This window comes from Arvicanthis niloticus, chromosome 3 (genome assembly GCF_011762505.2).
Source record: "Arvicanthis niloticus isolate mArvNil1 chromosome 3, mArvNil1.pat.X, whole genome shotgun sequence".
Lineage (NCBI taxonomy): Eukaryota > Metazoa > Chordata > Mammalia > Rodentia > Muridae > Arvicanthis > Arvicanthis niloticus.
Window position 1 is genome coordinate 72,408,877 of NC_047660.1, and position 14,575 is coordinate 72,423,451.

At 40.9% G+C, this 14,575-nt stretch overlaps 1 protein-coding gene across 6 annotated transcripts in view; it reads left to right on the forward strand.

Moving 5' to 3' along the window:
• The window catches only part of Txndc16 (thioredoxin domain containing 16), a 65,335-nt gene extending 58,191 nt beyond the window's left edge, over positions 1–7,144 (forward strand). For 3 of the 6 annotated variants that reach the window (XM_034498090.2, XM_034498092.2, XM_034498091.2), the window contains 3 exons: positions 209–369; positions 1,534–1,724; positions 5,228–7,144. In XM_034498090.2, the coding sequence (XP_034353981.1) occupies positions 209–369; positions 1,534–1,724; positions 5,228–5,493 (618 nt within the window). In that variant the 3' untranslated portion in view covers positions 5,494–7,144. The remainder of the gene's footprint in view (positions 1–208; positions 370–1,533; positions 1,725–5,227) is intronic. The other 3 variants (XM_076931187.1, XM_076931188.1, XM_076931186.1) reach the window with 1 other exon arrangement.
• The last annotated feature ends 7,431 nt before the right edge of the window (positions 7,145–14,575 follow it).

A 14,575-nucleotide genomic window follows, 5' to 3' on the forward strand; every position in this document is an offset into this window, starting at 1 on the left:
CATTTCTGTGATGTAGGACTGAATAAGAAATTTTAAAGATTTACTTACTGTGGTCAGATATCTGAAAGAAAATACGTGAATTTCATTTTATAAACTAAAATTGCATGAGTGAGTTGAACATTGTTTCTACTTTATGCTTTATCATGCCTGAGTTTTTATTTGAGAGATTTTGATGCGTTTGTTTGTTTGTTTGTTTGTTTTTAAACAGCCAGAAATCACTGTGGAAAATCTTCCCACATATTTAAGATTTCAGAGACCGTTACTTATCTTGTTTAGTGATGGCAGCATAAACCCTCAGTATAGGAACACAGTCCTGGCACTGGTGAGACAGAAGCAGTTGGATTCGTTTACCCCTTGCTGGTTAAATCTGTAAGTATATATTGTATGCTTTTGATTTGCTCTAAGATGTAGGTCAAGGGAAGCCTATGGTGTGGTGTCTGCCTAAAATCACAGCACTCATGAGCTCAAGGGCTACACGAAGGAAGTAGAATTATTACATTTTCATTAGGAAATGAAATTCTATAACCTTTGATTTAACATGGAACTAAACACACCATCATGATATTTTTATAACTAGCTTCCTTGGACAAGTTCAAAGATGACTTTGTTTACAACTGTTACCCTGAAATAACTGTAAGCAGTATTTTCTGATTTTAAAAAGTAGTTGATGTCCATTGAAAACAGTGGCAAATAAGAAAGTAAGCATTATGATATTTACAAACTTCAGTCTGCTCGTCTGTGTGGTAAAAGTCACCCAGTAGCATCACAGAAGGCTTTCATTCAGCGCATCCGTTTGCGGTAGTTTTCAGCATGTTTTCTAGATGAGTCACTGGTGCTTCATTAAATGTGAGCACAGTTCACATGTGTAAACATAACCCTTGTTCAGACTCACAGATAACAGGCATGCTTTTTAAAACTTAATTGAAAAGCAAGAAAAATGTGGCAGTATACATTTTTGTTGTACAGTCTTATTAACATTACATCTCACTCTTGAGGGAAAGTTTACCTCAGTAACTTGCACTATAGGTATCTAAAGTAATGTTTTACATAATGTGGAGTGTGCTGCATCAGGAAGCTAAGCTTCTTTACCATGTAGTTCCTTGTAGGAATGCAGTTACGGTTTTAAATCTTTAATGTGGAATTAAAATTTCTCATTTCCCAAGGAAAGGGAAAATCTTAGGGGAGAGAAATGTTTGTAACAGGAAGCATCCTGTTAGTCGTATATAACACATCAGTTTGGAGCTGACACTAGATGAGGTACTTAAGGAGACTACTGATTGTGTCAAGCCTGTGTTGATTTTCATGCAAAGTCACTGGGGGCCTTTTGTTACTCCCATGATAGACTGCCCCATATCACAAAGACACTTTAAAAGTACTTGATTGGTAATATAATTGTAGATCTCTTGATTTTGGTGAAGTCTTTTCATAAGCTTTCTGGCAGGCTAATAATTGAAGCTTATTGCTCTATAATGACATTTTGTTGTTGTTGTCATAGAAGGAATGATTAACATACCCAACCATCCTTTCTTGCAGAAAGAATACTCCAGTGGGGAGAGGCATCTTGAAGGCATATTTTGGCCCTCTGCCGCCACTTCCTCAGCTGCTTTTGGTGAATTTGCATTCGGGTGGCCAAGTATATGCATTTCCTTCATCCCAGTCTATAATGGAACAAAGCCTTGTGTTGTGGCTGAAAAATGTTCAAGCAGGATTAGAAAATCCCATCAGTAAGCTCTCTGTTTCCTTCGGTGCATATAACCCTGTATTTTGTTTTAAATGTTAATTATAGGTAATAATGATGAACAGTCTAGACTCCTCAAGTCCTGAATGGCGACCACTGCCTCTCCTTCTAAGGCCTCTTTTTTTTTTAATACTGATATATTGAGTCAATGCTGTTGTGTTCATTGCCAGTATCTTCAGACATGCGAGTCTTTTAATATCTAGTTTAAAAACCCGCCACTTTGGGAACATTGGCAGACCAAAGTGAAAATCTGTTGTGCCGTCTTTATACACAAATTCTTCCATCACAGCTTGTTTTTAAAAGCTTACTTCATATATTTATTTATATAGTTTATTTCTTAAAAAATATTTTAAATAGGCCAACTAAACTTTTTAGTAGACTTTTTGGTTAGCTAATTTATCTAATATGTTATCAACTTTAATCAGTCTTTCTCTTCTACTGACCAGTATCATTTAAAATATTTTTATACCATATATTTTGATGATACTTTTTCCTTCAACTCTTCCCAGATCCAGATCCTCCCAACTCTTAACCACCTAACGTCATGTGATTTCCCTCTGTGTGTGTGTGTGTGTGTCTGTGTGTCTCTCTCTGTCTCTCTCTGTCTCTCTGTCTCTCTCTCTCAAGAAAAAAAGACAAATCTAATGTCTTAGTCAGGGTTTCTATTCCTGCACAAACATCATGACCAAGAAGCAAGTTGGGGAGGAAAGGGTTTATTCAGCTTACACTTTCTACATTGCTGTTCATCACCAAAGAAAGTCAGAACTGGAACTCAAGCAGGTCAGGAAGCAAGAGCTGATGCAGAGGCCATGGAGGGATGTTTCTTACTGGTTTGCTTCCCCTGGCTTGCTCAGCTTGCTTTCTTATGGAACCCACTACCAGCCCAGGGATGGTACCACCCACAATGGGCCCTCTCCCCTTGATCACTAGTTGAGAAAATGCCTTACAGCTGGATCTCATGGAGGCATTTCCTCAACTGAAGCTCCTTTGTTTGTGATAATTCCAGCTTGTGTCAAGTTGACACAGAACCAGCCAGTATACCCAACGAACCAACCAACAAACAATAATTACAAAATGGAAAAATAAAACCCACTAAGACAAAAGATACTAAAAAAACATGCAATAAACAAACAACCCATGGACTCCATTTTGTTTTGAACAACTAGTCCTGCACTCGAGGCTGCCATGGAATGTCGTTGATTAACCCAGTGACTCCACTCTGGAGAAGACAGATCGACCCAGGCACTATCAGCAGCAAATAGTTTCTTGATTAGGGATGGAACTGTGTGCCCATGTCTTCTCTGTGCTGGGACTTTGTCAGCTTGAACTCCTGCAGGCCTCTGCATGTGGTCAGCCTCTAAGTTCATGTGTATCAGTCCTGTTGTGTCTGGAGGACACTGTTTCCTTAGAGTCACCCATCCCCTCTGGCTCTCACAGGCCTTCTGCATAGATCAGTGAGCACGAAGGGGAGAAGTTTAATAATGACATTAAAAATGGACTTGTTTTCATAAAGCACGTGGAAAAAGATAATGACCTAGAAACAGAAAATGCTTCAAGATTAAGGCATTACTAGTATGAGCAACAATGTTAAATATATTTCAAAATATTTTTTCTGGAATGATTCATAGAAAGTTACTTTCCAGAGCCAGAGAGATGGCTCACTTGGAAAAGTGTCTGCTGTGCAAGAATGAGGGCCTGAGTTTGATCTTCAGCACTCACATTAAAAAAAAAAACAAAAAACCAGGCAGGTGTGGTAGCACTCACCTGTAATGCATTGCTGAGGAGGCAGAGGCAAGTGGATCTGTGGAGCTAGCTCAGTGAGCTTGGGGTACGAGACCCTGATCAAAGAGTAACTGAGGAAGACACCGTGGATACCATAGTTTACTTCTGGCCTGGCCTCCATGTGCATCTATACATGTATACACACACACACACACACACACACACACACACACACACACACACGTCTTAGGGTTTCTTTTGCTGTGATAAATACCATGATCAAAAAGCATGGGAAAGAAAGAGTTTCTCTTGCACTTACACATCATAGGCCATCACTGAAGGAAGCCAGGACAGGAATTAAACAGCACAGGAACCTGGAACCAGGGCTGTTGCCAAGGCTATGGAGAGGTGACTGCTAATTAACAAGTTGCCCTATAGGTCTGCCTATAGCCTGATCTTATGAAGGTATTTTCTTAATTGAGGTTCCCTTCTCTAGGATGACTTTAGCCTGTGTTAAGTTGATGTAAAACTTGTCAGAACACAAGTGCACACACATTAAAAAAAAAAAAAAAAAAAAAAAAAAAAGAAGCTTAACAGATATGATGGCACACACCTTTAATCCCAGCACTTGGGAAGTAGAAGTAGGTAGATCTCTGTGAGCTTGAGTTCAACCTGGTCTACATATGAGTTCCAGGCCAGCCAAAGTTACACAACGAGATTTCTGTCCCAATAAATAAATAAATAAATAAATAAATAAATAAATAGATACTTTTTATGAGGACAAGACTACAGAGGGTAAAGTCTGATTTTAAGGGTTTAATCTACAGTTTTAAGGGCAGTCTACTGCATGAATATGACAGGTATGAATGATTCGTGTGTGTATGCGCGCATGTGCGCGTGCATGTGCATCTGAGTGTATGTGTATGCACTGTGTGCATTTAGTAACCCTCAGAAAGCAGAAGAGGAGTTGAGGTCCCTGGAATTTGAGTTACCAGCAGTTGTAAGCTGCCCAGTGTGAGCATCAGAAATCGAACCCAGGTCCTCTGCAAGAGTAGCAAGCGCCCCTAACCACTGAGTCATCTCTTCTACCCGCAAGTGACTACTTTATAAGTGACTGCTTTTCCTGTACAATTTTGTAAGTTACTTTTTCTTCTTTCTCTCTCTCTCTCTCTCTCTCTCTCTCTTTCTTTCTTTTTTTTTTTTTTTTAATTTTTGGAGACAGAATTTTTCTGTGTAGCCCTGGATGTCCTGGAACTTGTTTTGTATACCAGGCTGGCCTTGAGCTCACAGAGATCCATCAGCCTCTGTGTCCAGGGTGCTATGACTAAAGGTGTGCACCACCATGCCTGGCTCTTTAACTATAACTAGTTTTAATCATAGTAAATAACCCTCTTGGTGTGGCTTGTCTACTTTGAAACACAGATTGAAATTTGATCAGCATTTGGCAGTGTTGAAAGGTGAGTCCAAATGAGTGATGTCAGGTTATGAGGGAGGTGCCCTCGTGAATGGATTAATATATTCAGTGAGAGACTCTCCCAAAACATAATGTGGAGAGCAATACATGGACTTCTCCTCTGGCCTCTGCATGCATGTGGGAAAATGTGCATATGCCCTCTTTAGGTCACCACAAACATAAATGCAAATGGAGATGGCTGATAAGGCCCTCCTACAAATATGTATTTCAAAATAAAATACTTCCGTGCTATATTCATACTGTGATTTCATCTCTGTTTATCACGACAACTCTTGGTTGTCTCTTTCTTCCAGCGGTCTTATCTGCCCAGGAATGGAAACCTCCTCTTCCAGCCTTTGATTTTCTAAGTATGATGGATGCTTCTACATCTCAAGCTCCCACAAAGAAAGTTCTGGAGTGTCAGAAAGAAACAGAGGTGCGTGTGAGTACAGCGCAGCAGCCTGGAGACAGATCACCCACCAGGAGCGAGCCAGGTGAAGTGCTCCGAATAAAACGCTGGAACAAGAGCAACTGGCCAAAGGAAGCTCGGGAGCCTTTTCACCACGACAGGGAGTTATGAGTGGACCTTACGAGACAGTCTCTCTGCGGCTCGGGAAACCCGAGATCAGTTCTTGTAAGGAACAAGACTAAATTATGTCGTCTCTAGACAAGTGCCGTTGAATGGAATTGTCATGTAAATGTCGTAAAATTTCTTAGTGGCTACACTTAAAAACCATAAAATGAGTAGATAAAATTGACTTAAGATGTACTTCACCCAGTAAACCCCAGACAGCTTAATGACTACAAAAATATTGAGAGATTTACTTTTTAATGTGAAGTCTTCGAAATGCAGTGCATTTTACACTTATGCCATTTCTCACTAGTGAGACCCATGTTTGAGTGCTTGTTTGCCACAGGTGGTACATGACTGTCGTATCGGGCAGCTCACTATTAGACAAACACCAGTGTGACTGACCTAGTTCTAGCCATGGTGTGCATTTGAGTCAAATCGGAATGTCACTCTACTGAATCACCATTGACTTATGGTGGATCATAGCTGGCAGTTGTATTTATTTTCTTGTAGTCATATTAAAACCAGTACTTTCTGCTTCTGCCTCTTAGGATATTTGGCAAGGTTGAGTTTTAATATTTTGACTTAGTGATACTACTACTGGCATCTACAGGGGTCCCCCTACATTCAACCACTCTACACTGGATAGTTGGATCCTCCATCAAAGAATTGTCTTTCTTCTAATGTCATTAGTTGCCAAGGTTGCATAATTAGCAACCTTGTAGTAGCCTGTAGCACAGTGGGCTCTCCATATCTTCTTAGTCTGCCCAGATACTATGTTTGGAAATCCTTGGAGATTGAAAATGAGTGGCTATTATATCCTGATTATTAAACATCATTTTTTAAAAGAAGATTTTATTTATTTGCAAAATTCATGTGTATCATTGTCTGACCTGTGTGCATGTAAATGCACTAGATGCATTCCTGGTGCCCACAGAGGTCAGAAGAGGGCACTGGATACCTGTAGACTGGAGTTGAAGATAGTGTAAGCTGTCATATGGATGCTGGGAACCAAACTGGGGTCTTCTGCAAGAACAGCCGGGTATTCTTGTCTGCTGAGCCACGTCTACCCACAATTTTTATACTTCGAAGAAGTGATAGAAGTCTCTTCAGAAGGACTTACAATGTATGTAAATCTGTGTGTACACCTCTCTGAATATACATATTTGTACATTTTAAGTCTGTATGTCCAACTTTCTATATACACATTTGTGCATTATAAGGAAGTCTTAAATGAGCTCTTACCTAAGTTAGAATGCTAAGTTTCAGAAATGGAAATTAAATATTGTGAAACTGTCTCCTAGCAAAAAGAGGCTGCCTTATCTGAGTCATGTATGAAATCTACCCCTTTAGCTTGGAAAAGCATCTGGTCTTCCTGGACTTTAGGAATTGCCTTTATAATGAGTATGGATTATCCAATAGTTAGTTCTTCATCTGAAACCATGAACTGTTGGGTTGATGTGGATCTGGCTCATGTTTGCACTGTGCATTGTCCGAGGTACTTGTTGAGAACGTATGACTTGGTGCCCTGCTGTATTCTTTTTGTGGGTTATCTTGTTCATTACATTATCGACGTGTAACTTTCTTTTGTAAATGAGTTTCATAACTGGAACTTTGTAGTTAAATTTCAATAAACCTGTTTGGCGAATTTCATTGTTAACAGATGGTTTGCTGCTGGCATTTCCTCTCTTCTACTTGTTTCCAGTAGGTGTGGGTTCCTCCTCATACCATTCATTTCTTCCTGATGAAGGAGGTCCATGGGGAACTCTTTTTTTTTTTTGATTTTTTAATTGGATATTTTATTTACATGTCAGATGTTATCCCCTTCCCCCATTTCCCCTCCACCCAGAAACCCCCATCCCATACTCTCTTCTGCTTCTATGAGGATGCGCCCCCACCCACTCATCCATTCCCACCTCCCTGCCCTGGAATTCCCCCACACTGAGTCATCCAGCCTTCATGGGACCAAGGACTTCCTCTCCCACCTTTGCCCGACAAGGCCATCCTCCCCTACATATACAGCTGGAGCCATGGGTCCCTCCTGTGTGCACCCAGGCTGGTGGTTTAGACCCTGAGAACTCTGGTTGGTTGGTATTGTTACTCTCCCCATGGGGTGGCAAACCCCTTCAGCTCCGTGTGTCTTCTCTCTAACTCCTCCATTGGGAACCCCATGATCAGTTCAATGGTTAGCTGTGAGCATCTGCCTCTGTATATGTCAGGCTCTGACAGACCACTAAAGAGACAGCTGTATCAGGTACCTGTCAGCATGGACTTCCTGATATCCATCCACATCAGTGTCTGCCTCTGGTGACTGCATCTGGTATGGATACTCAGGTGGAATGGTCTCCACATGGCCCCTCCTTCAGTTTCTGTCCGACACTTCATCTCTATATTTGCTCCCATGGGGAACTCTTTAATATCATCCTAATCATTGAAATGCTTTTTAACTGGACACAGAAACTCGATTCCTTGTAAAGTGTCTGCACTTGCACATCCATAGGTGCAGGCTCCTTCTGTGAGCATCTCGAGTGCCCTCACAGGCTCTCTTGCTCTCCTTGGCCTTACTACTCTTGGGCTGCTTACCCTTTATCCTCTTACTTTCTTGGTTCTAAGCAATGAAGGTAGCCAAAGCAACTTCAGCTTTGGCTAAGTTAAGCAAACAGGAGTACTGGGTTATTCATAGAACAAAAGAATATTTAAACTGGGTTTTGAGAAGATGGGAATCTGTGACATACTGGGAATGGTGCCAGGAGCTCGTGCATTGTAGCTCAACAGGTTTCTGTCAGTAAAGATCAGGAGAATTCAGGGAAAGCCTTGGTTAGGGGGTGGCTAAGTTCTTTAAGCAACAGCCCTGACAAGAATTCCTCAGTGCAGATGAAGTAAACTCACAGAATAACCAAAATTTCTCAGGATGAAACTGGAGCATGAGTGTGGAGAAGGACAAGGAAGTTGAAAACCGCAGACGGCACTGTCACCTGTCATGCCTGTTTAGGCCCTTTGCCACATCCTCTTACCTGTTTTTCAGATATCCAAATGCTTTTCTCTCAGGTGGCTTATATGTTCTCGTGTGTGCCCTGATCCAGTAGGGACATGCGTTCTCTGTGATGTCCCTGTGAGTTAGCTGGACTCGCCCTCTCCTGCCTCACCATGTTCAGGTCGGTCCCTCTCAGTCTGTAGCTTTCAGCATTTGTGATGAAATGTTCAGTTCCTGAAACTCGTGTAGTTCATCTTAGAAGCTGCTTTAAAAACGTTTTTAAGCTGCAGAGATCAGTGTCAGGTTTTAGTTATAAAAATCAATTAGCAACAGCTTGAGAACTGTCCTTCAGCCCAAAGTGTAGGAGGCTATACGGCTATTTTTATTTAAGATTACTTTTTTTTTTAAACTTATGTGTATGTATGTGAGCCTGTGTGGATTTATGTGCATCACGTGAGAGAGGGGGAGGCCAGAAGGAGTTGGATTCCCTAGAGCTGGAGTTACAGGTAGTCATGTGGGTGCTGGTCAGTGAACTGAAGTCCTCTGCAAGAACAGCAAGTGTCCTTAATGGCTGAGCCATCCCTCTGACCCTGTATTTTCTTTTATCCTGAGAGAAGAAGACACAGCTTTTTTAAGGCATTGGGGAAAACCATCAAAGGAGTTGAATTTCAAAGAATGTTAAGCTCTTTCATAGAAAAACAAGACACATGATCTGTTTCACCTTGGCAGGACTAGGAGGCTGACACCAAAGCAAGAAGAAACAACTTGGTATTTTTACCCTACCTGCAAATAAATTAGTTTTGCCAGACAGTACTGACAAGGACTTTATTACTCTCCCTGGTAAACACTGATCAGAATACATATATCTGTGCAGTTTTTTTTACCCCCAGTTTCAAGCAGAGAGGCCAGAGCCCACCTATATAGAGTGAGATGCATTTCAAGAAGCAAGTCTTAAGCTTAGAGGAGCACAAACACTTTACAGTGACTGTTTCACATGCCTGTTTATTATAGCTTTATTATTACTGTATAATTAGCATTATACAGTAATGCTGATGTGCTTGACAGGAGATGTTGGCTTCCTAGGCCATTAGTTTTATGTCCCCCAAAAGATAGGCCAGAGCAATGGCAGGATGCAAAACTCTCAGATGATTAGGATAGAAACTGAAAATGTTAATTCTTTAAAGGACAGTGACAAGAACTTGATATAATCCCAATTCTAGAGTTGGAGAAAGAGAATAAGGAGAGGACAGCCTCACCTACTTAGTGAGAGCCTATTAACAGGGGAGGTAGGATGAGGAGGGAACTAAATAGAGCGTACCAGGTCCTGGGTTATCTCCCCACACCATGAATAAAATAAATGAACATGTGCCTAGTGTATAAAGGGTATCAGTTGAGAAAAGGTCCTGACATGATGCTTGGTCGCATTCACTTGGGCTCCTTCTACAGACATGAGGAAGTTCTCAAGAGAAAAATGGGCAGGAGATTCCCCCTCAGTGGTACTTAAGCAGGAGCAATTGACCTAATGCCTGGGTTATGCACAGGAAACACTCCCCTCTACAGACATTGTACAAAGCTGAAGTCATTGCTCACTGGGTGAAATCTGGCAAGGCTTTCTGCCCTGGTGACCCAGGCTTTTCTAAGAGGCATAAAAACAAAAACTCACCACTGTAAGAGGAGGAAATCTCATAGGCCCAGTGTCTCAGCCAACAGAGATCTTCCACTAAAATCCCTCTCAGCAGCTTCAGACACTGTGATAACACAGTGGTGGACGTGCAGAAGACTGTGATACAGAATGACTGTGACCTGTTGATCCTCTCTAACAATGAGACATACAGGTTTAGAACTGGAGGCTGAGATGGTCAGGCACCTTGATCAGGAAGACTGAGCAATCTAGACAGAAAGAACAAGGCCCCGCGGAAGATGTGAGGTAAAGTTTGGCTTACTTGAAGAATGGAACGAAGCCAGTCTGCCTCATGTTTCATGGCGGGCAGTAAAGAGGGAAGACTGGAGAGCTGGGAAGAGGCAAAAAATCATGTAGCATTTTGGGAGCATAGATGGCAAGGCATTCAACTCCTTGTAACTGCACAGAGAAACGTATAAAAATTACAGAGAGTTCTGATTGCTGTTGAGGAATGGCCATAGGGGTGGCAAGAGGATAGAGTTGGGATGTGTTTTACCACCTAAGTCTGAAGACTTAGGTGCTACTTGGATGCATATTTTGAGGGAAAGAATGAAATCACATGATTCGAGTTTCTGATATTAGTAACAGAAAGTGATTCCACAGACTGGAATGGTATAGAATACAGAAGATTGGGTAGGCCCAAAATCCCAAGTTTCGTTTTGTCTACATTATGACTGAAGCCTTACTTGATCACAACAGCCAAGTACTGAGTGGGATGTGTGAATCTGGGGCATATCGAAGAGATATCTTTCATTGGCCCAATAAATAATAATGAGTGTTTATTGTCTGTTTGGAGTAGTTGGGTAGTATGACTAAAACATCCCCTTTATTTATGGTTAACACTTAGTACATGTTATGTAGAAAATAAGTAAATTTATAGGTGACAACTGCTATGAAGGAAGAAAAGACACAGGGAGATGGAGAGGATACAGGGGAGTGTCTTAGTTTGGGTTTCATTGCTGTGAAGAGACACCATGACCAAGGGAACTCTTATAAAGGACATTTAATTGGAGCTGGCTTACAGGTTCAGAGATTCAGTCCATTATCATCAAGGTGGAAGCTTGGCAGCATCCAGGCAGGCATGGTACAGGAGGAACTGAGAGTTCTATTTCTAAATGAAGCCAGGAGCAGACTGTCTCCCATGTGGCTAGGAGGAGGGTCTTAAAGTCCACCCCCACAGTGCCACACTTCCTCCAACAAGGCCACACCTAATAGTGTCACTTCCCATGGGCCAAGCATATTCATACCACCAACAAGGAGCATTGCTTAGGAAGGCCTTACTGATGAAACGAATGGAGAAAAAACAGGCATCAGGCTTTTAGTGTGTGGGAGTTTGAATGAGAATGCCTCAGACTGGCTCATATACTTGACTGCTTAGTCATCAGTGGGTAGATTATGTGTAAAAGATTAGGCGTGGTCTTGTTGGAGGAAGCATCTCACTGTGGGTAGGCTTTGAAGTTTCAAAAGTTCACACCATGCCCAGTGTGCTTAGCTCTGTCTCTGTCTCTGTTTTTCTCTGTCTTTGTCTGTCTGTCTGCCTGTCTGCCTGTCTTTTCTGTCAGTCTGTCTCTCTCTCCCCCCTCTCCTTTTCTGTCTCTCTGTCTCTGTCTGTCTGTCTCTCTGTCTCTGTCTCTCTCTCTCTCTCTCTCTCTCTCTCTCTCTCTCTCTCTCTCTCTCTCTCTCTCTCTCTCTCTTTCTGCCTGCTGATCCTTAGGATCAGGATGATAAGCTCCCAGCTACTGCTACAGCACAATGTCCATCCTCTAGCTACCATGATGCTCATGGTCTTACCCTCTAAAACTGTAAGCAAGCCCCTAACTCAGTGGTTCCCAACCTTCCTAATGCTTTGACTTTTTAATACAGCTCTTCATGTTGTGGTGACCCACAACCATAAAATTATTTTGTTGCTACTTTATAACTGTAATTTTGCTACTGTTATGAAGGATCTCTGATAGATAACTTCCAAAGGGGTTGTGAACCACAGGTTGAGAACTGCTGCCCTAATTAAATTTTTTTTTTTTTTTTTTTAAGTTGCCTTGGTCATTGTGGCTCTTTGCAACAATTGAACAGTGACTAAGACATGGTGATGCTGAAAACAAATTTAAATGGTAAGTCAAAAGTAACAAAAAGTTTCTTTAGAGGATTGATTAGAGGATCTGACAAGAGACTAAACATTTCTTGGCCAAAATCTAAGGCAAAAACCAGAGAAGTAACTATAGCTCTGACAGTACCTGCCTATAAAAACATTTGTTCACATGATTAAATTTCACTCCTTACATTTCACTGGGCCATTTTGTTCTCAATGTTTCAACAGAGACACAAAAGCTGAACTCATCAACATAAAAATCCCTGTTAAACTGGAGAATTTTAGGATTTTGTTTTATAACTTGTTTCTAGTTGTCTCATGCAGAACAATTCAGGTAGGAATGACTGAAAAATAACAAAATCCTTGATAGTTTTCCCTTTAGGTTGTCAGGCATGTCAAACTTACAGTTTAAAGAGAAAAACCGTAAAAATATATAAAAAGTGAAACCATGGTGTCAAGTTTCTCTAGCCACCATGGATACGATAGTCTGAAGATGAGGAAAGAGAGTTTTTAGTCTGGGGGAAGTTTTGAATCCTTGGAGCTTCTGGTGCCTTCAGAGTCCTCATCCCTGTGGGACTCTGCAGTTGGGTTCCTAGGGCCACTGGGCAGAGACTGGCTCCATCTGGCTGGGAGGTACATGGACGACAAATATGTCTGTGTACCTTCCCTCAGCCATGGAGGCAGAACTCAAAGGCTTGGGCCTACTCAGGGTGGAAAGATGGAATGTCTTGGAACAGTTTTGTTGAAATTAGAAGAAGGGAGAAGCTTAATCTTAAAGGTGCCCTTTTAATTCCTACGTGGGAACAAGTTTGGGTCCCAGAAGACAACGAGGAAGGGGATGATAGAGAGAGGGAGGGGAGAAGAGGATGAAAGAGAGAGAGAGAAGGAAAGAACTCTTTAACTGCACTCTCAACAATTACACAAGAAGATGTTTCAGCGTTCTGGAAGGAGAAAGAGAAGGTGTTGGCAGCAGTGGCACCTCTGAGAATGTGAATTATAACCAGCCTTTGAGATTTACAAACAAAATAGATACAATCTGGAATCCAAACAACAAAACAAACCCTGTATCTCGTAGAAGTAAATGCATATTTTTCCTAGGGAAAAACACCTTCATAGTAGGCCTTGAAGTAGTCCTAAAGTAGTCCAAAAGTAGGTCCATAGTAGTCCTAAAATCAGCTTCCAAAGCAATGATGTATGTGCAGGCAGAATTGATCAACAACATGAGGGAAAAATTGGGCTTACAGTGAATATGAATTAGCAAAAACTAAAAGCAGAAATGAATCAGTAATGACTTTAGATACTAAAGTTACTAGGGACAAGATTGCTTTGGCTACTTGAAGTCTTTTGTACTGCCACATGAATTTTAAGATTTCTTCCTAGTTTTATGAAGAATGCCATTGGGATTTTGATATGGAACACACTGACTCTATAGACTATTTTCTGATGTGACCTTTCCCCCTCAATTTCTTTCTCAGCATCTTTGAGGTTGATATAAAGAAAGCCTACTGATTTCTGTGTTGACTTTGTATCCTGCTACTGTGCAAAAAAATGTCTAAGCTTTCTGCTTGAGTCTTTAGGATTTTTTCTTTTGATAGATGATCATATTATTTGCAAATGAGGATAATTTTATTATTTTCTTCTTTGTATCTGTTTTATTTCTTTTGACTTGTTGCTCTAGCCAGTACATTCACATCATACTGAATAAGAGCAGAGCATGGGCATCCTTGTTCCATTCCTGATTTTACAATGGGTGCTTGCAGGTTTTCCACATCTAGTATAACACTGGTGTTTAGAGTTTCTTTTGCTGTGATAAAGCACTGTGACCAGAAGCAACTAGAAAGAGTTTATTTCAGTTTACAGGTATAGTTCATCATGAAGGGAAGTTAGGGCAAGAACTCCAGGCAGGAACTGAAGCAAAGGTTGTGGAGGAACACTGCTCATTGGCTTACTCTGCACAGCTTGCTCAGCCTGCTTTCTTTCCTTTCCTTCTTTCTTTCTTTCTCTCTCTCTCTCTCTTTCTTTCTTCTTTCTTTCTTTCTGTCTTTTATTTATTAGAACAACTCAGCAAAATAAAATTCCGGTTTATTGTTGGACATTGTTTCACACATACATCAAACAAGCCAAAAAAATAAACAGCAATTTCATAGACAAAAAAAAAAAAAGAAAGAAAGAAAGAAAGAAAGAAAGAAAGAAAGAAAGAAACCCTTTTTTATCTTTGGCCCTTTTAACCATCTCATACAAACCAACTACTTATAGTACAGCGAGGTACATACACAAAAAATGTTATGAATGCTTGGAATAAGATTGTTTTGTTGTTGTTGTTTTTGCTTTTTTTTTTAACAAGGTTTTT